The sequence below is a fragment of the Alosa sapidissima genome, chromosome 5 (assembly GCF_018492685.1).
Source record: "Alosa sapidissima isolate fAloSap1 chromosome 5, fAloSap1.pri, whole genome shotgun sequence".
NCBI lineage: Eukaryota > Metazoa > Chordata > Actinopteri > Clupeiformes > Clupeidae > Alosa > Alosa sapidissima.
In genome coordinates, this window is record NC_055961.1 from 20,002,952 (window position 1) to 20,027,493 (window position 24,542).

Consider the following 24,542-nt stretch of genomic DNA (forward strand, 5'->3'; position numbering starts at 1 on the left):
ATGGAGATGTTATTTTGTTTAGTAAATATTTCTAGTGGCAGTATATTTTTTGGAGATGTTATTTTTTGTTTTTGTTGTAATGTTTTCATCTAGAGATGATCTGCTGGGCTGCCGGGTTTGGCATGGTCTCTCTTGTAAAAGAGATTACAAATCTCAGTGAGGGCAACCTGGTCAGAAGAGCTTAAACAAATATAAATAAATAAGTTGATAATGTAGTGACGCCACTCAGTACAAAGCATCCTTTGTGTTTTTATAGTTCAATAAGAGTGAACACACACATACACACTATCTCTCTCACACACACACTCTCTCTCTCTCTCATTCTCTCCCTCACACACACACACACACCCACAGAGTCATTAAGTAGTTCATGGCTTTCACATGAGAACCTTGTGATATAAACTAGTAGACAAAACGAATATGGGATTAAACAAGCAAAAAGCCAAACGCAAACATGCACACTTTTATCCTTTTGCTTTTGAGTGATTGTATATACAGTATCTCTCATAGTCCCTGGTCCTAAAGCGTTTTCATTACAACAAAGCTACATACTGCGAGTTTATAGCACCCGTCCTCGTATCCATAGTAGCCGCAGCATTGTACACTGTACACTGTAACCTGTCACCTCAACGTTGTCAGGAATTTTTCAGTAGAGAAAATCATTGGGTTTTTAATTTAACATTTTGATATTTTTCATCATTTCACAAAATATGATAAAGGAAAGGATAAAAAAAGTTCTAAAACAGCTGCATTTATTGATCACAATTAACTTTTAGTCAAGTCTGTTTTCGACACACACACACACACACACACACACAAACACAAAGAAGTGTTCTCGTTTGTCCCAAAGCTTCATAACTCCAGTGGAGTAAGTGCTGTGACCGAGGAGCAGATTAACAGAGCTTTGGGGGAAGGGGGGAGGGGGGACATGTGGCAGACGATGAGCCAGTGGTTCACGACGTGTGTGTGTGTGTGTGTGTGTGTGTGTGTGTGTGTGTGTGTGTGTGTGTGTGTGTGTGCGTGCGTGCGTGCGTGCGTGCGTGCGTGCGTGCGTGCGTGCGTGCGTGCGTGCGTGCGTGCGTGCGTGCGTGTGTGCGCGCGCGCGAGTGTGTGTGTGTGTGTGTGCACGTGAGTGTGTGTGTGCGTGCGAGTGTGTGTGTGGGTGTGTGTGTTTGTGTCTGTTTGTGTGTGTGTGGGTGTGTGTGTTTGTGTCTGTTTGTGTGTGTGTGCGTGTGTGTGCGAGTGTGTGTGTGTGTCTGTCTGCATGCAACAGCACATGGCATATGACATGCAGTTGCTTCCAGAACAGACATGGCACTGTTGCATGTGTGTAGGATCTCTGCGGAGAATTGTCCAGTGTGTTGTCGAGATCGGTCAAGCATCGCTACATACATGAACAGGACTGAAGCATTCGCTCTTCTACTTGATAAGAGACAGGTGAAAGGATGTTGCAGCTGAACAACATGGGAAGGAGGAGGGACCAGTGCTGATTGGACAGTGTGGCGGGCGAGGAGTAATTTGATTGGCCAGCAGAGGAAAAAGGGGCACGTGGTTGGCTGGCGTTGTGTAAAGATGCTTTGGTTAACCCGGGGGCATGAGAGGAACTGCCACACTGATGACATTACCACAATGTGACCCTTTACGCATGAGAGATAGAGAGAGAGAGGGATGGAGAGAGAGAGGGAGGGAGAGAGAGAGACGGAGAGGGAGGGAGAGAGAGAGAGACGGAGAGAGAGGCAAAGCAAAGAAAAGAGGGGTGGGGGTTTGGCTGGCGAAGCAGAAACGACACAGAGAGAGAGAACGAGAGATCAAGAGAGGGAGGTAGAAAGAGAGAGACAGACTGAGGGGGAGAGAAAGGGAGCGAGGGAGAGAGAAGAGGGGAGAGGAAAGTGGAGAGAGATAAAGAGAAAGAGGGAGAGAGAGAGGGGGAGGAGAGAAAGAGAGAGAGAGAGAGAGAAAGAGGGGGAGAAGAGTGGAAGTGAGAGGGAGGGCGCCCAGTGGAGTGTAGACACAGAGAGGCAGAGATAAAGAGAAAAAGAGAGAGAGATAAAGAGAAAGAGAGAGAGAGAGACAGAGAGAGAGAGGAGATGGGCAGTGCTTGGGCAGTGAAGATTATCACATGATCCGCAGAACCTCATCTGTTCTCTGCTCTCTCTGTGCCCTCTGTGGACTGGTTTGTTTTTTTGGTCTGGAGCTCGGAGCTCCCCTCAAAATATTCAAGCACCCTCTCACTTTCACAATCACTTACTCACCCTCTCATACTTACAATCACCGACTCACCCTCTTACTCACTTACCCTATCACTCACTCACTCACTCACTGACACATTCACCCACTCACTCACTGACACGTTCACCCGCTTGCTCACTCACTCACTCACGAGAGCAGGAGATATTTATTGGTCATAGTTTAGTGGCCTCCCAGGGTTAAGCCGCAGCCAAGTGAGGTCCTCTGGGAGTGTTCAATCCTTGTGTTCTTATTAAAGTGGGTTTGTAGACTATGCTGACTGATGAGGCTTCAGCCAAGAACGGTTCTGCTCTGCAGCAAGAAGCTGCATAGAGTCTCTCAAAACAGAAACTTTGTTTTCTGCCTGACCTAGCAACTCTGAGTTGAACTTAACTCTGGACATGGACTGTGATGTCTTCATGTTGCACCAGTGGCTTTGTCCCAGTATAGCATGAGGAGCTGTAGCACTGTCATGCAGTGGAACTTATTCTGTGGGGACTGTGTGTTGGGAGACTGAATGTTATATGTGGACTGTGTATTGTGTAATTTCATAAAATTCCATCCATAGGGGGCCTTGCAACTGACATTTCTCACTATCTCAAGACAAACACACACACACACACACACACACAGGCACATTGTTTGTAGAGGCACACACACAAGTTTGTACATACACACACATACACACACACACACACACACACACACCCACACACACACACAGAGACTCATACACATAAACACACACACGTACATACACTGACACATTGCAGAGTGGATGTACTGTGCACAATGGTGTAGTGAAACGTTTGGAGTTTGTGCGGACACACAGATATAGAGACAAGCATCGACCCAGGGGGCTATAAATGACAGGGATCCAGGGGCCCTGAGAACCTATCCACCTTATTCCTTACAGTAATCCGGTTTTCATCTTCCGTTCTATTCTGTTTCACATTATCGTCTACCGCCACATTAAAATCAATACAACACAGCTTCGGCCGGATAGAAAACTGTATTTCTGAATGCTGAGGTGTCATGGCGATGCCCATTGTTTCTGAATGCTGAGGTGTCATGGCAAAGTGACACATGGGCCCCCAGCCTGAATGTCTGATCATTATAAACATGCTACTTATAATGTATGTTTTGCATTCTGTGTGGGGTCCTTGAATATCTACAGAATGTGCATCAGTGACAGAGGCTCTACAAAGATTTTTAATGGCTAGCCTGTTATCTTATCTAAAACTGCATTGTTGTGTGTTGTGATCTTTCATCACCAGTTAAAATGACCCTCAGTTGACCCGCAATATTTTGTGTTGTTTCTGGTATGGCACCTTGAAAATGGAGGGCCAACATAATTGTTTTCTGCTTAGAACGGCTGAAGTGTGCCAGGCCCTGCAAGTTAGCTTGCTGCTGTGTGCGTTGGGGTGGAGGGCCAGAACGCTCATGTGCCCAGGGGCACTTGATTTCACAATCCATCCATGCGTACTCACACACACACACACACACAGGGACATTGACAGTGTGCACAAGTTTGTACAAACACGCACACACACATGGCGACACACAGGCGAACTTATCAGTGTCATGAAAATAGCTTTTCTCTCTTGTTGCAGACTTGTCTAATGGAAGTAGTGCACACAAAATTATATAGCCATACAAATGTTCGCACAGTCACATCCACACACACACATATGCACACATGAGCACTCTCTCTCTCTTTCTCACACACACACACACACACACACTTGTACCTGGTACTTCAAATTAAGTCTGTGCATAATGTTAAACACTGATTGAGTAACCAAGGGGAGAACATGTAAGAGGATTTAGGAAGTGGGAAGTGCAGTTTACAAGGAGATGCAGGTGTACGGCATGGAGAGAACATGGGAAATATGCGTTATTTTCACCATGTAACATAGGCCTACCACGCACTGCTAGCATTCTTCATTACTGTGAGATGGGCTTGACTGCTGTATGTTTTTATGGGGAACCTCAAAGTTAGTCAGTAATACCCAGTTTAATTCGGTCTTGTTTTGTTTTGAGTTTCCAGACTGGTATTTCAGGCATTATGAGACTTGCCCTCGGTTTCACTAAAACTAATCAGTTTATTATGGTACCTTCTGGGTAGCACTAATCCAGCTGGCTTAAGGCTTAGGGCGCAAGTGTCCCCTGTAATTGAAATGCATCTGTGGTGCATATGCTTGTTCACCTCTGTGCGTTAATCTACTGGTAGAAAGCCTGGACAGTTGTATATCATAGAACAGTGTTAGCATAGCATAGCATTAGCACAGTATAGGATCGTATTAGCACAGTAGTTTAGTTAGCACAGTATAGAATATGACAGTGTAGTGCAAGCAGTATAATATAGCGTAGTGTAATGTAATAGATTTTTATGACCGCCGCTAGCACTAGTGCATGCACACGCACATAGGAGAACACACACACACACACATATGCACACACAGGCAAGGTGACAGGTGGAAACGCCATATAGGCTGCCGCTATGCTGTACATCTAGTTTACAGTATATTACAGCAACAGTAGAATTTACAGTATTTGACGATATGATTTGTCTATGCAATCCTGCATTTAGTAGTGAAGTCTACCAATAATGGTCGATTTAAAAGTGATATTTGTTAGAGAATGACACAGATGGAGCCCTCCCCGCAGTAGTCACTTGATTCTGTGTGTGTGTGTGTGTGTTTCTAGGGTAGTAGCTAGTAGAATGTAGAGATAGAAAATGTACAGCATGATGACAGAAATATAATATTTTAAATATTCTAAATACCACAGATCACAGGCCATATTTTAGAGCATGTCAGGATGAGTATTACCCTGTTCTGATGTATTTTGCACTCTCAGATTTCCCCTCTTTAATCCCATGTGAAGGTCTTTCAGGTCCATTGAAAGTTGGAAATGTGTAACAATGTGAATAACATCTTTTCCCTCAAAAGAATACAGTTGTGGACTGTTTTCCCCCCATCAACATGCACATATATAAAAGCTACCTGTATGTGGATAAGGATATCTTTTAGAAATTGAATTGAATTAATTTTAAAATATTTTGATGACTTTGTCTATAGTCTGTTCAAAGAAGTTTCTGTCCTGTCATTGCTAAAAAGTCAACCATTGGCATTGCTGCATGTGCTGGAGACAGCCACAGTGACTGCAGGAAGTTTATAAAACCTGGCTGGCACACCTTGTGTCTGAAATGTCATTCCTTAAATGTATTCATTTAGCAGACAGTTAAATCTAAAATAGCCAGCAGTGCAGATATGCATGTAGCCTGTATGTGCTTCCTGAGTCTACTAGACACTCTACCAGCTGCAGAAACACTGATTTAATTACAAAAGCATTGTAATCAAGAAGAAGAAAAACAAGATTTAGTTTTTTTGGTCATTTGACTTTACAATGACTGTTTTACAATGAGTTTTTTTGTGATAATGTGATTTTTCTGTCCTGTACAGCTCTTTCGAGAAGTGAGAATCATGAAAGGCTTACATCACCCAAACATTGGTGAGTTACCCACACACAGTCAGCCTAAATATCACAGGGGCAATGGCAGCAGCACGGGAGGCTAATCTATCAATGCTAATTCATTATTCAGGCACTCCAAATGCCACATACAGGAATACCTGGGGATGTTATTGTAACCGTGTCGCATGTTTGTCATTTTTGCTTTACAGTGAAACTGTTTGAGGTGATTGAGACAGAAAAAACACTGTATCTGATTATGGAGTATGCCAGTGGAGGTAAGTCATGGGCACTATCACATTTAGGACAGGCTGGACAGCATAACATGGCATGACATGATACGATACAAAAAAAATATGCCTACAATCAAAACATTTCTGATCAGGCAAGTCATCACAGATCCTAGTTTTGGTGAATTATAATAAATACATGTACTGACAACAACCAACAAACATGGTCACCAAAACTAAGGAAGGAGTTTGAAGATAATAATAACCCATAATAATATCACTTCTGTGATTGGATAACCAACATTAGATTTGGCCATGTGCTGATAAAGGAATTGTGCTATTGTTGTCTATTCCTCTTCTCTGCCCACTTGCTACCCCAGAGGAAACTTTTGCTTCTCATTTGTATCCCTTCTGTTGCTAAGGAGGCAAAATGGTGATTCTCTTTTAAGGATCATTTAAGTATTACTTTTGTCACAATTATTTCTCCTAATTTTGGCCTTAGGAGAAATAAAACAAGCAAAAGATGAGACACATAGCAATAAGACAAGTAGGAGTCACATAAGAGATATTAGTTTGAGAAGCAGGAGAAATACAGGAGATCTCTTATATGTTTGAGTGTAGTCTCACTTACAACTTGTTTCTCCTTAGGAGAAATAATAGAGCAGATGGAGTCACATAAGAGATATTAGTTTGAGAAGCAGGAGAAATACGGGAGATCTCTTATATGTTTGAGTGTAGTCTCATTTACAACTTGTTTCTCCTTAGGAGAAATAATAGAGCAAATGAGGAGACATTGCAATGAGAAACTGTTGAGAAGTAGGAGTTACAATTGAGATATCAGTTTGAGGGTCAAAAAATAGGGCACTCCATAGCATTTCAAACTTTTATTTTATAAAACAAAGCAAAACAGTTGTACTTTAAAAATGGACTTTAAGCAATGGGAGCTTGCACAGTTGCACTTTAAAATGGACTTCAAGCAATGGAAGCATGTTAATGCCTTGATATGTTCTTTTTATAATGTGTATTCTTATTTTTTATTTTTTTGTGTGTGTTAGTGTGTATGTGAGTATTATTTTTAAAAGCTGCACAAGCAAATTGCATTGTACGGACCAACTGCACAATGACAGTTTAAGTCTATCTATAAATCATACAACATGGAGAAATGAACTAATAAACAATAACATAAACAAACTGAACTTGTGCCAAAGCGTGCCATACTGTGTACAATGGTGGATGAAAGCGTGGGCTGGTCAATCTGCGTCTTTTATCCTGGTGGTGGAACCAACCAAAGGGAGGAGGGAGAGAAGAGCAGAAAATAGAACATTGTTAGTTTGTGAGCCAATTAAAAATACAAAGTAAGACATTTGTTTGACCGTCTGCTTTCATAACTGTGGGAATTTTGATACAGCACAAAGATCAGACACACCTTATTAATCACTTAAACACAGAATGGGGGATGTGATAGCTACCACTCACATTTGCTATATGTTGCCCAATTGAAAAACAGATTGTATTGATATATTTGTCAAGCTTAAACAAGTTTGTTGAATTCCCTCACCTCATCTAGTGAGTAAACTGTATTGTCAGGCTAGGATTAACCCCTATCCAGCTTACCACTAGGCAAAACCTTGTTTTGGTTGGACTAAGCCTATTCAGTGTAAAAAAAGAAATGGGCATCTGAAAATAGTTTAGTTCAGAGTCCTGATGTTTTTTTGTCATCTGGGAGCTGGCTCCATAGTCAGAACGCATAACAACTAAATGCAGCGTTGCCTTGTTCTGATAGTGGGTTTCAACAGGAACATTTCTCCTGTGACCAGTGAGGTTTAAGTGATGAGTATTGCTGGAACATGTCACACAGTCTCATTGAAGGGCAAATCTGGTGTAAACTGATTCAAAGCCTTGTTGTTCGAGCTCACCAGGCACTGTCCAAAGGACAAAGGACAAAGAACAATAAAATGTGTCATAACCTAGACAAGTTATGGACAAGAAAGTAAAGCTGACTCAATATGGCAAAAAAGCCTTCGGTATCTTCTTTCCATTACAGGGTTTCCCCAGGTTTGACCACCCCAAATAAGACTTTTTTTAAGACCTTTTTAAGACCACTTACATGAAAATTAAGACCTACATCACACCCATTATGCGGTTGTAAAACACCAGATCAAATCCATAATGACAATTAAAACAACACTTCCCCATGATGTGCTGTCCTCTCCTTTCGACTGATTATGTTGATTCATTGCTGCCGGTGCGAAAACCCAAAGTATTGTTTGCACATATCCTAAGAAATTAGACTAGTGTAGTTGCCACGATACCAAAATTATAGTTTCGATACCGATACCACATCAAGGATTGCGATTTCGATACTTCTTCGATAATTCTTAAAAAATGTATTTGATTTGGGGGCCCAGACCACCTTAACATCATCAGTAATACTGAATATAGTGTTATCATTCACACCAGTGGGCATCCTAGATTCTGCTCGACTCTTTCCACACACACGGAAAATTATGGCTTATTTCATATGTTTCTATTTCATATACCTTCGAATTCATATAAAGTGTACAGTTAATGTATAGTATTTTTTAATCTGCATAATTACTATTAATCTGCTTAATTGCTAAACATATTTAGTCATTTGAATACTTAATATTTATTTTTAAACTATTACACCTAGGCAAATTTTAATGTGGTGTGTAGGCCTAGGTGTAATTGAGTGTTTGTCACTTTAAGAAATACGTGAGTAATTACTGTAGCCTTCAGTCTCACGGTTTTAGGCTAGTGAATAATAGTTGCACATAATGCATAAGGATATGTGGATGCAATTCATTGTTGTCTGTCATTAGATAAAATAAATGTAAATAAAAAACTATCAAGTTCATAGAAGGGATCATGTTCAATAATGATTTTAGCACTAATTACGAATGACATACATGACCTGAGCTAGCAGAATTAGTTAGCAAGGAGCTCTCTCCAGATGTAAAAGTTTGCAAAGGTTGCGCTGCCTATTTCTAAATGACATTAAACCCAATAGTAGACCTACGTACATCTCATAGCCTAGGTAGGTTAGCAACACAAAGTTGAGAGGTGCAAGTGAGCAAAGAAACTTGATATTAGCCTATTATTATGTGTTACCACAGAATCACTTAAGCTAAACTAGCAGCCATGTCTCGCTGTTTATGGCACGACAGCTGCGCATATGTGTGTGAGGAGAAAAGACGCACAGCCACAGGCTTGGGGAGGAGGCACTAGAAGCATGCCTTGTGCACACAAACAAGAACACGGTCTGTATTGATTGATATAATCAAGAAGTATTGATACTAATAAAATTAGGTATTGTGACAACTGCTAATAGCTATTGCGACACTTTTGTAGTATCGGTGCACCGTGCAACACTAAATTAGACGATCTCTGACGTTAATCAACCCCCTGTTGAATTTTCACATTGTTGTTGTTTTTTCCTAGCCTAGAAATCTAGACGCACCCTAGCGGCGGCAAATTAATTTGCTCAGCCTGTACGTCAATATAGGATGGCCCGCCAGGCTAGTTTTTTCCCCCATTTCACCTTGCTTGCAGGCTAGTATAATTAAAATTGAAGACCTTCGTTTAAAAAATTAAGACTTTGGCAACGGAATTTAAGACTTTTTCAGACCTTAATTAAGGAACATGACATTTAAGACCGTTTAAAGACTTTTAAGACCCCGCGGCTACCCTGCATTATGTCAGGAATACCAAAAGTACTTCTATACGGCTCTGGGCTATACTTCCCTGTCCATAACTCAGAATTGGCTGTGCCACATTTTCTTTTTCCTATGAACAGCACACAGTGATTTCCAACAAGAGCTATGGATCAATTCATACCGGATTTGTCCTTTAAGTGATTTGTAAACAAGGAGTGCTTTAGGGTCAATCCGGTAAATCAAAGACAAATGACTCAATATTACATCTAAATTAGCCCAAAACATTTAGCTCTGATCACTCAAGAGACACTGACAATCGTCAAGAACAAAAACAAAATACAGAAAATACAGTATACACCAGGGGTATTCAATTAATCTTCAGCGAGGTCGTTACGGAAAATTTCCTCAAGCAAAGGTCCGGAGCATCATAATGTTTAGGCTATGTATATGTATGTATGTATAATATATATACAGGGGCGGAGCCAGAGGGGTGGCTCCGGGTGGCACAGGCCACCCTTGAGATTCGATTGGCCACCCCAGGTGCCACCCCAAATCCTAGTCTACGATTGGCCATTAACATGGTGTAAGGCGGGACCTTTCTTGATGCACTTGCAGCAGTGTGAAGTGTTTGACGTCAGAAATGTAAGTGGCAAACACACTTGCCTTTATTGGCCTGCGGCACAATTGAACTGCGGAACGAAAGGTTTCCCCGATCAGGAAATACTCCTTAATACGCAACTTTGTGTAGGCTTAACAGAGGTAGCCTAAATATCGTGCCTATGACGATGACAGCTTTAAAAAAAAAACAAAAAAAAAAACATTTATTTCGCTTGTCTCGCTGGATTGAAGGCAGAATGTGGGCTGTTGCGCAAATAGATGAATGAGGGTCGGGAGATTCCGTTAACATTTTCTCCATTATTATCGTAAAATATGTCTCCATGCAGGGCAGGACTGGTTCTAACCTAGGCTAGGCTACTATATTTGGGTGGGCTGGTAGAAATTTTGGGTGGGCAACATAGCAAAGCTGTCAAATTGGATCAAAACTAACATAAACACAAAACAAACACAAAACAATCAGTACTATCTAACTTGAGTTGCTGCAGCCAACAGCCAGGGATAGGCAGTATGTCTGATACATGTATGTAAAATACAAAATAGTATGTTGTCATTTTTATTTTATTTAGTTGGAAAAAAATGTCATCATATTTTGTATCAAAATACTTTATAGGTTTGTAGTTTAAAAATAGTGCCAAATTATTTTGGTAAAACCAATAACCTACTTTTGGTGATGTGATTATAAAAGTGCAAAACAATGAATGCAGCACTGGTGCTGACTTGTAATTTGCCCAGAGTTGTTGTGATCAGAATATTGAGATTCAGGGAGATCTTTAGTCATCCAATTCAAACACATGGAAGTCATCCAATTCAAACACATGGAAGTCATCCAATTCAAACACATGGAACCGGTTATGTGGTTGCCCTGCAAGAAGTTGCACCATGTGCAGCGTGCACAATGTTTGCACACATCCACAATACACTCCTTCATACCAACCTCAAGTTTCTTGAGAACTTTAAAGTTCACAAGAAACTGATGATTAATCATCTAATCGGAAGACATGGAACCGGTTATGGTTGCCCTGCAACAAGTTACCCCACGTGAAAATTTAATTAATAATTTGCCCATACTTGTTGTGATCATAATATTAAGATTCAGGAAGATGAAATTGCTCACATACACAATACACTCCTTCATACCAACCTCAAGTTTCTTGAGAAAATAAACAAATAGACAAAAAAGCAGGTCAAATTATTGTAACAGCTACAAAAATAGATGGCCATAGAGTGGGGGAAATGTCTTGATTTACAGTAATATAATAAAATTGATTATATTTTAATGTCCCCATGATGGAATTTGTTTTAGAACAGCATAGCCCAGTGACAGACAACTTAGATAATTAACTTTAATATGTTTGTATTAAATTTTTATTCAAATACAAAGACATTTTATGTGAGAGTAAGGTATTTGTGTTTTTTTGAGTATGGTGTTTGCATCTGGTTTCCCTAATGTATTTGTGCTAATTTCACATCTTGAGCCTGTTTCTGTTTGATTTTGTAGCTTTCGTAGCTACACAGTTTGATGTTAACTGTATAAAAGTTGAATAATTTTAGTGCAATAGAGGCCAACCCTTTATAAAAAGCCCACCAATAATGCTCACCACAATTGGAAATAATTTAAAATAAGAGAAAATTACCCCAGCTTCATGGATGTTTTGGAACCTCCAGCCCTCGTAACAAAGGCCTTCTTGACCTTTGCGGATTCCACAGCTGTCCATCCGCAGAGCGTTCCAGTGCATAACGTAGGCTGCAAATAAAAAGCAAAATCAATCTATCAGTGTGGTAATAATAGCTCTGAAACTGACAGTTCCAGTCATTGATTTTGATTAGCTGAAACGTGTTCCTTTCTGTTGTAATTCCCAAGTTACACAAAGTTACACAAGGTTACACATCCTTGTGTACACATCCCTACGCAAAGAATGGTAAAAAATGAAGTTGTTACAAGCTGTGGCCAATGTTCCACTTACCATTGTGTGACAGTCTACATGAACTATTTATTGGTGTAGGGGTGTCTTCATAAAACCATCAACTGTGCATAAGTTAAGACAACCAGAGGAATACAATAAATCATCTGTTGGAAATTGATCTTAATGCCTCAATTAAAAAATGAGGAAAAAATCCAACCTTCCAACCTTTAAACACACCAATATTCTTTGTGAATGAACAACAGGTATCGTAAATTAATAAATGTTATTCCTTAAAATACAGGGGGCATAAGTAAGGAACCCCCTATGTTAAAATCCCATAGAGGCAGGCAGATTTTTATTTTTAAAGGCCAGTTATTGGATGGACTCCCTTGGCCTTTGTAATTAAAAGATAGATAGATAGCCCCACATCACATACCCTTCACCATACCTAGATATATCATGGTTTTATTTCAGTAGGCTAATAGCTGGTTTGATTTGCATGCTACAGATTCTATTAATTGCAAAAGAAATGTTGACTGGTAAGTTATTCATGACAGCAGATGCTGACTTGCCTATTTCTCGATCAATCGACCGCAGCAACGCTACTTCCTAGTTTACCTGGGTTACAAGAATGCCCTTTCACTCCTGTTACAATATGCTGTAATTTATAGCAGGTTAAACAAAAGTGAGAACATATTGTGGGGGAAAATATACTTACCATTTTGGTACGCTGTTTGTTCAGCAATTTGATCTGATGGTCTAGCGTAGTCTTCCAATTTTTTAAGAAGCTGCCGGCCTCTTTTCAGTGGAATTGAGCTGAAACCAGTTTAAACCAGTGGCAATAACGTTAGCTTCGTCATCTTGACTGACATCCCAAAGACATTTTAAAATTCCGTGCATTTTGGCTACAGCATGGCTTAACACCATTCAAAACATACAGACTAAAGCTATAAGGCAAAGTAAGCTAGCAACGTTAAATTGTCTAACGTTAGCTTTATATACAAGCGGCACAGTCAGTGATGTAACTTACAAGTAGCTAACATTAACTAGCTAGCTAACTTTATGCGCTGCTTCGTCAGGTTGTTCAATGATATATTGAGTCTAAAAATATGCAAGAACGTTAGCAAATTACCAAAATGTTAATGTACCTTCTCTGAGTTTTCGTGGTGGGAAGTTCTGCACAATCCTTCATACCCACACACCGTTTCACTTGGTTTCACTGGGCGCCAAATCTAGACTGCATTTTCTGGTAGGAGTCTTCTGCACGTCACGTCCGACCATCATAGACCTCTGGAGTCTAACTTGATTTCTCTAATTTGCTAACAAGTCGCAAGTTAGCTCTGGGGTAGCAAAAATCAAATTGTGCCGCCTTCACGTACCATTGATTATAATATCTACTCGAAGGTTGAAGACAAAAGTGCGTTCAGGAAAACGTCTGCGTCTCCCGATTTCGTCGTCTCCCTGCGCGAGAATTTAACAGGTGATCTCCTTATATGGGCATAGATGGTAGCTTTTTTGTAGGCGAACTTCAGAGGTCTGTCAAGCATCGTCATGTGTGGTGGTCACATCACATGGTTAGGCCTACTGTTTGCAAATGTGAACTTGAAAATATGTGCAATTAAAACAAATAAGCCAATGAAAATCATTTGAGAATTGTTGTACAACAGCTAGAGCTCTTACAGATCAGACTAATTTATAAAACAAATAGGTCTGGATGAGCATTACATTAGTTCACTTAGAGAGCTCTCTGATGGATAAGCCTGAGTAAAATATGAGATATATAAATTGAGCAAGTCTGAGTATTGTATAAGCCTTTGCTGAGATCTCTTTTGTAAATCAAAAAAGGACTAAACTGAGATGACTAGAATGAGAACGTTCAAGCTTGTGAAGAGATCTCTTTTACAGAACTGATGGAGCCTAATCTGAGATTCACCAAAAAGATCTGAAATGAGAATTGCATGAGTTTACAGAGAGAGTTCTCTGGTGGATCAGCCTGAGTAAAATATGAGATGTATAAATTAGACAACACTGAGCATTATTTAAAATATTGATGAGATCTCATTTGTAGATTAAAGGGAGTCTACACTGAGATAACTTAACTCTTTTGCTCCAGAGACAAACCTGAGAAGCGGGAGACAAAAAGCAATAATCTCATTTTTATATCACTGTGATCTCATTATTGTCTAGGAGAAACAATCGAGAAAGAGAGGAGCTCTCATTTTAACATTTTCTTTCCTCTGGTACCACGTATAGACCCTTTCAACATGCTGAATACACAAACGTGCATTCCTAAGGCATTTCTGGTGGTACAGAAAACAACATTGAGCTAATGGCAACTTGGGGTGAAACAAAAAAAAAAGAAAACAAGTTTTAAAGTCGGCATTCTCTAGAGCATTACTAGCCTGGGAACACCCAGATCTTCACAATTGTACAATTGGGAGTGGGTCTGGAAAAGGTTTATTGACTTGCGACTTCCAGCAGGGGCGTAACAAGCAGTGAAATTAAACTTAAATTGGTACATTAAACTCTTACCAAATCGTTTCAAAAGTGTAACAGTCTTGTAAACGGTTTTCGAAATACACGTCCATGTCGGATTAGAGATTGTATTTGCGTGCCTGTGTTTTAGGGATGTTGGAAATGAGCTTCAATGGCCTCTTGGCCAGACTGACCTGCAGAACAAATTCCAAATTTACTGAAAGGTCCTATGGGTATTCCCAGGCTAGAGCATTATGCTATAGCCTAAAGTTTGATTGAATATGAGGTATATGCATTGGTTTTGAATGTGTAAACCAGAAACCCTCTAGGAACAGTTTGAAAGGTTCTATATTTGAGGTGGCATGTTGTCCAGGTCCATGTCACATGACCTCTGAGATCATCAATGACGTCAGTGTTGTTTTGTGTGTTTGAACTGAAGCCTTGAAGGAAGCCAACATGGTGTCATGTAAATGCAAATATTATTGGTGCCCATAATTGTGGGCATGTCAAATAAACCTTGTTCATTCTCGGTTGACGATGATGTGTGTCCTGTCTGACACTCGTTGTCTCTGTCCACCTCAGGTGAAGTATTTGACTACCTCGTGTCTCATGGGAGAATGAAGGAAATAGAAGCCAGAGCCAAATTCCGGCAGGTAAGGAGGTTTGGCCCCTACATTGGGAGTGGGTGGGCTATTGACAACATACCCTAATAATGAGATGGCAAATAATAGTGTTAATATGTTAGAATGCAATGATCACAAAACAACAACAAGCTTTATTCTATAGCATGAGAAAAAAGTGCTTTGCATAAAGAAAATGTAAAAAAAAAACAGGCCTAAAAGAAAAGAATGTTAATAAATTTACTATGGAAATATAGTAGAGGGCAAAACTGACTATATACTGTACATTGGACACTAAAGATGAAGATTAGAAAAAAAAGATAAACTGATTCACTTTGTTCTTCATGAAACACTTAAAACACCAAATACCAAACCCTTCAGTTGAACATGCTGCCAGGGTGTGTGTGGAGAGTGTCTGATCCGGCGGCTCACAGCCAGATTAAATGCCTGATCTGCTCCTCAGTCAGCTGCTTTCTGGATTATCCGAAGCCAGTTTTGCTGAGCCACAGAATGAACCTCTGTGAATTACTCTAGTGCACTGTCTTATCCGTACCACACTAGCTCTAGCAGAACCTCTGTAGGGCCTACTGTAGTGCACTGTCACAGGCTAGCCACAGTAGCGCTAGTGGAGCATGTGTACGCTAATGCACTCTCTCAGGTGTACCACAGTAGCGCTAGCAGAGCATCTGTACTGTACTGCATTGTCTCAGGCTAGCCACAGTAGCGCTAGCAGAGCATCTGTACTGTACTGCACTGTCTCAGGCTAGCCACAGTAGCGCTAGCAGAGCATCTGTAGGCCTACTGTACTGCACTGTCTCAGGCTAGTTACAGTAGCGCTAGCAGAGCATCTGTACTGTACTGCACTGTCTCAGGCGTACCACAGTAGCGCTAGCAGAGCATCTGTACTGTACAGGCTAGCCACAGTAGCGCTAGCAGAGCATCTGTACTGTACTGCACTGTCTCAGGCTAGCCACAGTAGCGCTAGTAGAGCTTCTATACTCTAATGGACTCTATGTCTCAGTCATAGTAGCACAGCAGTGGTTTGAACGTCTGCCCATCCCATTTTATACTCTGAGGAAGGCTCTTAACTCTATTGGCCTTATTTTGATCGATGGACAAAGTGCAAAGTTAAATCTAATCACAGTTAATTGGTTAAAAAAAAAAAAAATAACACTATGAGCAAGACTTGTTTGTTAATAGATTTGCATTTATTAGGGCCCAATGTCTTCCATTTTACACTATAGTGCAGTGTTTTTCAACCACTGTGCCGGGGCACACTAGTGTGCCGTGAGAGATCATCGGGTATGCCGCAGAAAATTACCCAAATGTCCCTCACTGGTCCAGAAAAGCAACTGTTGCATCAAAGAATTTAGAACCACATGCTCTCGTTGATTGTATGATTGCACTATTTGTGGTATGCAGGCATTGTTCAACGGGGGCCCCATATCCAGTATTCACAGAATCATCACATATCCAGTTCATAACGACAATTAAATTAGATATAGTCAACTACAAATGAAACAGAGGGCGCTTGTTTTATTGAGCAGGTCTTGCATAGAAGCCATAATAAGGCCATATCTGTGTATTATTTAAAATGTTAGGCTATGGTATGTTTATTTTTTCTTCACACAGGATGTTAGTGTGCCGTGGGACATTTTAAGTGTCAAAAGTGTGCCGTGGCACAAAAAAGGTTGAAAAACACTGCTATAGTGTGTCAATACTCAATCTCTTCATCTATGAAAATGCCATGTTGGGTGTACTGTTCTTTACTGTATGTTTGCTTCAATCTCAAGAAAAGTCATTTTTTGCTAACAGCGTTAGCTATGTCATGGTTTTCACATTTTCTTTGTGCACAGAGTTAGACCACTCTCAAACCATAGACCAAGGTTGAACCTGGACAAGGATTATTTGGTCCATGTTTAACCTTTAGATTCAAAGCCATTGTGTCAGTTTCAGCTCATGGAGTCAGTGCTCATCATAGTCTTCATCTCTGATGAGGATGATGCTGAGTGTAGTCAGTGTGATGGGTGACCAGATCATGGGTCATCTGACTCTCACAACCACTGTGTCTGTTTCAGATTGTGTCTGCTGTCCACTACTGCCACCAGAAAAACATAGTCCACAGAGATTTGAAGGTGAGACCCACTCTCTGTTTTAGAGAGAGATAGATATATATTTCTTAGTTGATCCTCAAAGATAGATAGATAGATAATGTTGAAATGTTCACGTTGCTTTCTGAGTGTGTTTAACAACATTTTCCTCTGTGCCTAGTGCAACATGTGCCAAGTGCAACTAAAACTGAAATGACAGATTTACTGCGCAGTGAATGGAAACAAACAGACAGACAGGCAGAATGGCCTAAATCGTTTTCAGTGTGGGATGTACAATGCTGCTGAATGCTTCTTGTTGTTTGTGCAGAAGAGATAAATGGTTAATCGTGTACCCTACAGGGATGTATGAGATGTATGCAGCAGGACTAGATAGAATTACTGCCATTGTATGGTTTCTTTTTGCTGTGATTCGGAATTGAACGTCTGTGGTAGCCCATAGACGTTTTGCCAAGACGTTTGTGAACAGCACATATAGCCTCCAGTATATGGCTCATCTCTTTCCGGTTTGTGTGGTTTGTCGTAGGCTGAAAACCTTCTGCTGGACGCTGACGCCAACATCAAGATCGCTGACTTCGGCTTCAGCAATGAGTTTACACTGGGCAACAAGCTGGACACCTTCTGCGGATCGCCGCCCTACGCCGCACCCGAGCTCTTCCAGGGCAAGAAGTACGACGGGCCAGAGGTGGATATCTGGAGCCTGGGGGTCATCCTCTACACACTCGTCAGCGGGTCACTGCCTTTCGACGGGCAGAACCTAAAGGTTAGACCGAAGTGTGTGTATGTGTACATGTACAGTATGTGTACCGTATTTTCCGGACTATAAGTCACACTTTTTCTCATAGTTTGGCTGGTCCTGCGACTTATAGTCAGGTGTGACTTATATATGAAAAAAATATATAATTGAACATGTTTTTGACATGAACCCTACATGAAACATTACTGTCTACAGCCGCGAGAGAGCGCTCTCAAATGCACAAGTCCTGTGCACTTTCAGCCAGAGATTAGTGCTTGCACATGCCTGAAACACACGTGCATACAGTACCAGGGCTCGAATTATCTTTTTGTCTTTAAGGGGGTCTCTCTATCTCATAAAAGTTGGCACATCCCGCGCATAGCCTAAAGGCGATACATTATAGGCGCGAGTGGCGCTTTTGCGCAGTATGCGCATAGGCCTAGGCTATAACTTGACACACGCACACAACATACAGAGATTTTTCATAGAAATTGATTCCTTTTAGTTAATTTCAACATATTGATTGCAATAGTCCATATTTCATTTCATTTCAAATTCACAACACAAAGAAATAGTGATGTAGTCGGAGTGCCATTCTCAATTTCACAACGTAACTCATTTGAACCAGACCACCGTCTCAGATAGGCTATCCTCAGTGTCAAACACAATAATGCATTTAGTCTTTAACTTATACACAGGGAAAATGCACTAATTGGCAGAAATTAATAAAGCCTTTGCAGCCAAACTATGTTTTACCGCTAATGTACATTACTGTAGGCTACACACTGGGTGTTCAGTCGTCTCGTGTGTTGAACCGTGGAAATTAATAGACGAACAATTTTGGAATTTGCACTGAGATGTTGTCGGGTAGCCATTGAATATACCACCATCAGAGATTGTTAACAGGTGTTTCAAAATATCTGGGAACTTTCCGGAGCTCTGAATGGCAGAGGATAGCTATCAATGCACACAATCATAGAAGGGGGCCATAATTTATGGCTTTGTCAATAAACATAGAAGAGGCGAAGCAAGTTCAACAGCAAACTGGACTTTTTCAGCACATATCCAACCAGGCTAGCCCAATGAACGCCTACGTAAATAGACAAAACACTCGCATCAAGCAGGCTGACTTCTTCGGACTGCTGCTGTCAAATCGATCGTATGCGGTTTGCTCATATAGTCTAGTGGTGTGGTGGTGAAGTGCTGTCATGCATGCGTTCAAGAGCGTAGGGTAGGTCTACATCCAGTAGTAGCCTATATTTTAATTTAACGTCTTTAATGGTAAGAGATCGCACAGGGATGAATAATGAGCGTTGTTTAAGATTAAATTACAATGCCAGACACCTTCAGATTTGAGAGACCCCCTCAGATTTTTGACTTTGTTGTTTTCATGGGAGCCAGTCCTCACACTAAGGGAGCTCGGCTCCCTCTGGGTCCCACGTAATTCGAGCACTGTACGGTACCTAAATCCTCAAATTATGGCCAGGATTCTATTCATAGCCGGGCCTCAGATTCGGACAAATAAAAGCCAGTATAATTTTGTTTCAGTTTAACTCATAAAAGAGCTCTTCTTAATATTTTATATTGTTGGTTGGTTTAATATTGTTGCCAATGAAAAGTCATTGTCCTACACCATGAGTCTCCAACAGGTTGCTCTCAAGCTACAAGTCGCATTCTGCCCCCTTCTGAGCTAGAGGCTGAAGCAGTAACCTACATTTAAACACATTTGTTGCTGCCAGGCATCAGCCTATGAATTTTCTAAAAAAAAGTAAATCATGCATAATTTAAAAAATAACTAAATTTAGGCTATCTTAGAACTCTTTGGCTATATGGAATAAGGTTTCCCTTGCAGTACAGCACACGTTAGCGGATGCCTTATCTCGCAATAAGCGGATGGAAATCCCGACACTCTTTCACACAACTTAATAGTGAACCATTAAATACCTCACAGATTTCAGTGGTCATCAGTCCCGATATTTAGCAATATAATCAAACAGTCCAAACGTAAATGAAATCTCAAATTGAACATCTTCTGCTTTTGATAACCTACCGGTATGCCGCTCCAAACGAAGAGTAGGCCTATGTCTCACAATAAAACGCAAGAAATAAAGGCCTATAGCTGACTCGAATACAAGCCATGGCCCAAATAAAGGTGCTGTGCTTTGCACAACCTAAATAAAAGACTCCAGCCATAATTTGAGGATTTACCATAGTCTGTCTCCTAAACATTCCTCACCCATTTCAAAACAAAACTCACTGCCATGTAATATTTGATCGCTGTTTTGCTACTAATTATCTTTCACGTTATCAATACGCACAGAAAGTGAAAGTAGGCCTACTATGCGCTCCGTGTCTGTAGCTGTCTGTTCACGTCCGCAATCGATTCAACGTTCCTCAAATGGAGAACACATCCATGTTCTCCCGCATTTAGGCCCTGGTTTTAAATGTGCATCTTTTTTTCTCTCGCGCTCTTGGTGCTGGCTAGCCGAGCATTTGTTCTGCTGCCATCTTGTGCCAATATTGTCCAAAATGCTTGATTGCATTGCATTCTCCACATTTTTAGCTAAATGTTCATGTACATGTACCACATCAGCATTTTTGTTCAGTGAATCTTTTGTAAATTGCTTTACAATTACCATCGGGCCTATAGGCCTATCCCTGGCTTGCTTCTGTCACATCCTTTTAAAACTGCATCTTTTTCTCTCGTGAGAATTTAATCTGCTGCCAGCTTGTGACTCCACATCGCCCAAAATGCTTGATTGCATTGTATTCTCCACATTTTGGTGTACCACATGGCATTTTCTTTCAGTGAATCTTTTGCTTTACAATTACCTTCCTGCCCTCCTCTTGGCTGCCTTCACTCCTTAGTCTTCATTAACATTAATCTTTTTGGCCTCAATAATCCAATTACATAGTCTCTGTTTTTGGTTTTGGATTTTGTGAAATACATTTCTAAATAAATGTGACTTATAGTCCAGTGAGACTTATATATGTTTTTTTCCTGTTCATGACGCATTTTTTGACTGGTGCGACTTATACTCAGGAGCGACTTATAGTCCGGAAAATATGGTATGTGTGTGTGGGTGTGTGTGTGTGTGTGTGTGTGTGTGTCTGTGTGTGTATGTGTCTGTGTGAGAGAGAAGATAGAGAGAGAGATTGACATGGCCTAAGGACAGACCTCTCTGGAGAGGTTATCTCTTCTAATGCTGCCCTCTCAAAGAACAGAACCTAAAGGTTAGAGTAGAGGGTCTGTGTATGTCTGACAGCGATTGAGACAGACCCATGGTGGCTATCTGAACCCTGATAATTATGCTGTACATGCTGGTCAGCCACTCATGCCCTTCTATGGACAGAACCTCGAGGCATGGAGAATCGGGTTAAATACTCACTAATTCAGTCAGACGCTCAATTACCTTTTGTGAAGATTGTGAGTCGTGAGTCATGTTCGTCAATAATGTATCTTTCTTTGTGTGTGTGTGTGTGTGTGTGTGTGTGTGTGTGTCTTTACAGGAGTTGCGTGAGCGTGTGTTGAGAGGGAAGTACCGCGTGCCCTTTTACATGTCCACTGACTGCGAGGGCATCCTCCGCCGCTTCCTGGTGCTCAACCCCACAAAACGCTGCACCCTAGAGGTGGGAGGACCACACTGCACTGTGACATAACAGGACATGGTTCTAAGGCTCTGTTCAGAGTTAGAATGTTTTTTCTTGTCACGGCTCATTTAAATATATTTATTACACGGCTCTTCACAATGCAAGTAGAACACTCCATTGACTTGAATGGGATTTCCCAAAGTTCTAGCCGTCATTATTTTCAACTAGGGACCTTTAAAAAAAAAAAAAAAGACCGTTGTCAACGGAGTTTGTCATTCTAATTCAGGTCTTTCATATCATTCCGCAACTACTAGAACTTCATTCAAAAGTGAAAAGCAGGTTGATCAGCTGTGTTCTAAAGAATGTTTGATTCAAGTTCAGCGTGTGTTGCAAACTATTTGTTTCTTAGCAAAAGCCACAATGAACGATAACAAATAGGCTATAGCCTAGGCTATGTAGGCTAAAGAGTCATATCGTGGGGAGTTTATTGTTTCGTTTTAGCAAGTAGCCGTGTAATAAGCGGGATAATGTATAGAACGCCTATCATTATTGGGAAAATAAGTCACGACAGGGCGAACCGGACCCCGGAGAGAGAGAGAGAGAGAGAGAGAGAGAGAGAGAGAGAGAGAGACTGCCACTCTGTAATGTGAAGAGCCGCAATGTAGCAGACCTAGAGTGGAGAAGAATTACGTATCTGTGATGTAATTAAATTCATGGTCTTTAGGTGTTGGTCTTCGCTTTGCCAAAAACCTAGTCTTGACACACACACACACACATACACCAGTAACAGTCTGCTGTGTGGCAGGTGTGTGGCATGGCGCGTAGCTGGAGGGGGTTCACCTGCTCTAAAATCCCAGTCTTGACTTGGTCTTGACCCTTTAAGGTTTTGGTCTGGACTCAGACTTGATGTAGGTGGTCTAATCCCCATCTCTAGCAAACACAAAGTAGCCTCCTTGACATAGTTCAGTAAATGTTGAGATAACTACAGAAAGTTTGTTATTATTTGTTTTAACTTAAAACTAAGGCCAGCTATATGGTTTGTTTTGGTTATATGTGTTCCTATGTCTAAACACTGCCTGAACACTGAGACTAACGATATTTGTTATATTTCCACAGCCTTACCAACCCTTTTATCTCAAATGTGAAAAAGCACAATTAACATATCATTTGATATGTCCTGCTCAGCAAATAATGAAGGACAAATGTATGATATGATATGTTATAATGTAACATCCTCAGCAAATAATGAAGGACAAATGTATGATATGATATGTTATAATGTAACATCCTCAGCAAATAATGAAGGACAAATGTATGATACGATATGTTATAATGTAACGTCCTCAGCAAATAATGAAGGACAAATGGATCAACGCTGGTTTTGAGGGTGACGACCTCAAGCCTCACATAGAGCCTGTGGCCGACTACAGCGACGCCAGCCGCATCGGTCAGTACATAAATTCACTGTCCACACTACAGCCAAAAACACAGAACTGCTTCTGAATAATGCTGAAATGGAGTGCACTGTAGTGTAACATACACTATGTTGAAGTGCACTTGGTGTCATAGTATAGGTGTATTGTAAGTGGGTGTATTTTAAAACCTCCTGCTTTAAGGACCACTCACACCTAAAACGATAACTATAATGATAACTAAAGCGATAACTATAACGATAACTAAAAGGATAACTATAACTGAAAGTGACCCCAATGATATTATTCTTCATGTTGTCATCATTATAGTTTATGTAAGGACGTTGTCATTCATATTAGCCAGAGTGATAGTTTTTTGTTTGCTTGTTATCGTTATAGTTATTGTTCTTACTGAGCTTTACTGCACATCACATCTGTTCATTGCAGTAATCACTAATCATTGTAAGTAAAGAGCACAATAACGGGCATATAGCCTCTATGCACGTCACAATTCTGCATTTTATTGTACCGGCAGAACAACTTCCTGTTACACTGGTAAATAAGCAAATAAAACTGCATCCGATGGAATGTAGATTTTTAAATAGGAAGCTGGTCTGCTGATATAACTGATGTAACCAAAAACACACCAGAACCCCCTTGCTCAGAGTGTATTCCTTGAGGGTGTACTACAAAAGCTGTTTTCTTTCATGCAATATCGTTGATATTAGTTGTGCCATGTATTCAGGAGTACCCAGAGCTCTGCATATAACCGTATGTCTCAGAGCCACAGAGCCTCTGTTTCTCACGTCTCTGTCTGTCTGTCTGTCCTCTTATAGAGGTGATGGTTGGGATGGGCTTCACCTCCGAGGAGATCAAGGACTCTCTGCTCAATCAGAAATACAACGAGGTGTCTGCCACCTACCTGCTGCTGGGGATCAAGACTGAGGTAATGCACCCAGCGCTCAGCAGGTGGCGCTCCACTCTTAAGTTGGTCTGTCTGTGTATCAAGTCTGTCAATGATGGCCGACACTCTAGGAAACATCACTGACTAAGTCAGTGTCAGTTCTTACACACACAAGATGTAAGCATGTGTTCCAGTGCTTGAAATGGATATATACCATACGGGATATAAATTGTACAGTTTGCCACCTCCTACACCCAAAGACTTCTACAGTCTCACACTTCCTGTGCTCTTGTAATAACAGATTAAAATCAGTGCTTTGTGTTTACTCTCAGTAGGTTGACTACTTACTGTTTCTTGTAGCCTACTTGTAGCCTGTTTCTCGATTGTAACCCCCTTTAGTTAGAAAAGTGGCTACCATATGAATATAGTTGATGCAGTGGGCCACAATCCATATAATTTTTTCTGCTGTATTGTTCTTGTTTGTTGTTTTTGTTTAGGATGGTGCGGAGACACGGTCCGGCAGTATGACTCTGCCCCGCGTGCGGCCCAGTCCCATCACCAACGGAA

The 24,542-nt window shown here is 40.8% G+C and overlaps 1 protein-coding gene across 4 annotated transcripts in view; it reads left to right on the forward strand.

Moving 5' to 3' along the window:
- Positions 1 to 24,542, forward strand: part of mark4a (MAP/microtubule affinity-regulating kinase 4a) — a 47,693-nt gene that overhangs the window by 14,526 nt on the left and 8,625 nt on the right. For all 4 annotated transcript variants that reach the window (XM_042091555.1, XM_042091554.1, XM_042091552.1 and 1 more), the window contains exons 4-12: positions 5,694 to 5,742; positions 5,913 to 5,978; positions 15,187 to 15,257; positions 17,303 to 17,359; positions 17,859 to 18,095; positions 21,579 to 21,698; positions 23,007 to 23,106; positions 23,908 to 24,017; positions 24,473 to 24,542. The exon at positions 24,473 to 24,542 is cut by the window's right edge and continues 114 nt beyond it. In XM_042091555.1, the coding sequence (XP_041947489.1) occupies positions 5,694 to 5,742; positions 5,913 to 5,978; positions 15,187 to 15,257; positions 17,303 to 17,359; positions 17,859 to 18,095; positions 21,579 to 21,698; positions 23,007 to 23,106; positions 23,908 to 24,017; positions 24,473 to 24,542 (880 nt within the window). The remainder of the gene's footprint in view (positions 1 to 5,693; positions 5,743 to 5,912; positions 5,979 to 15,186; positions 15,258 to 17,302; positions 17,360 to 17,858; positions 18,096 to 21,578; positions 21,699 to 23,006; positions 23,107 to 23,907; positions 24,018 to 24,472) is intronic.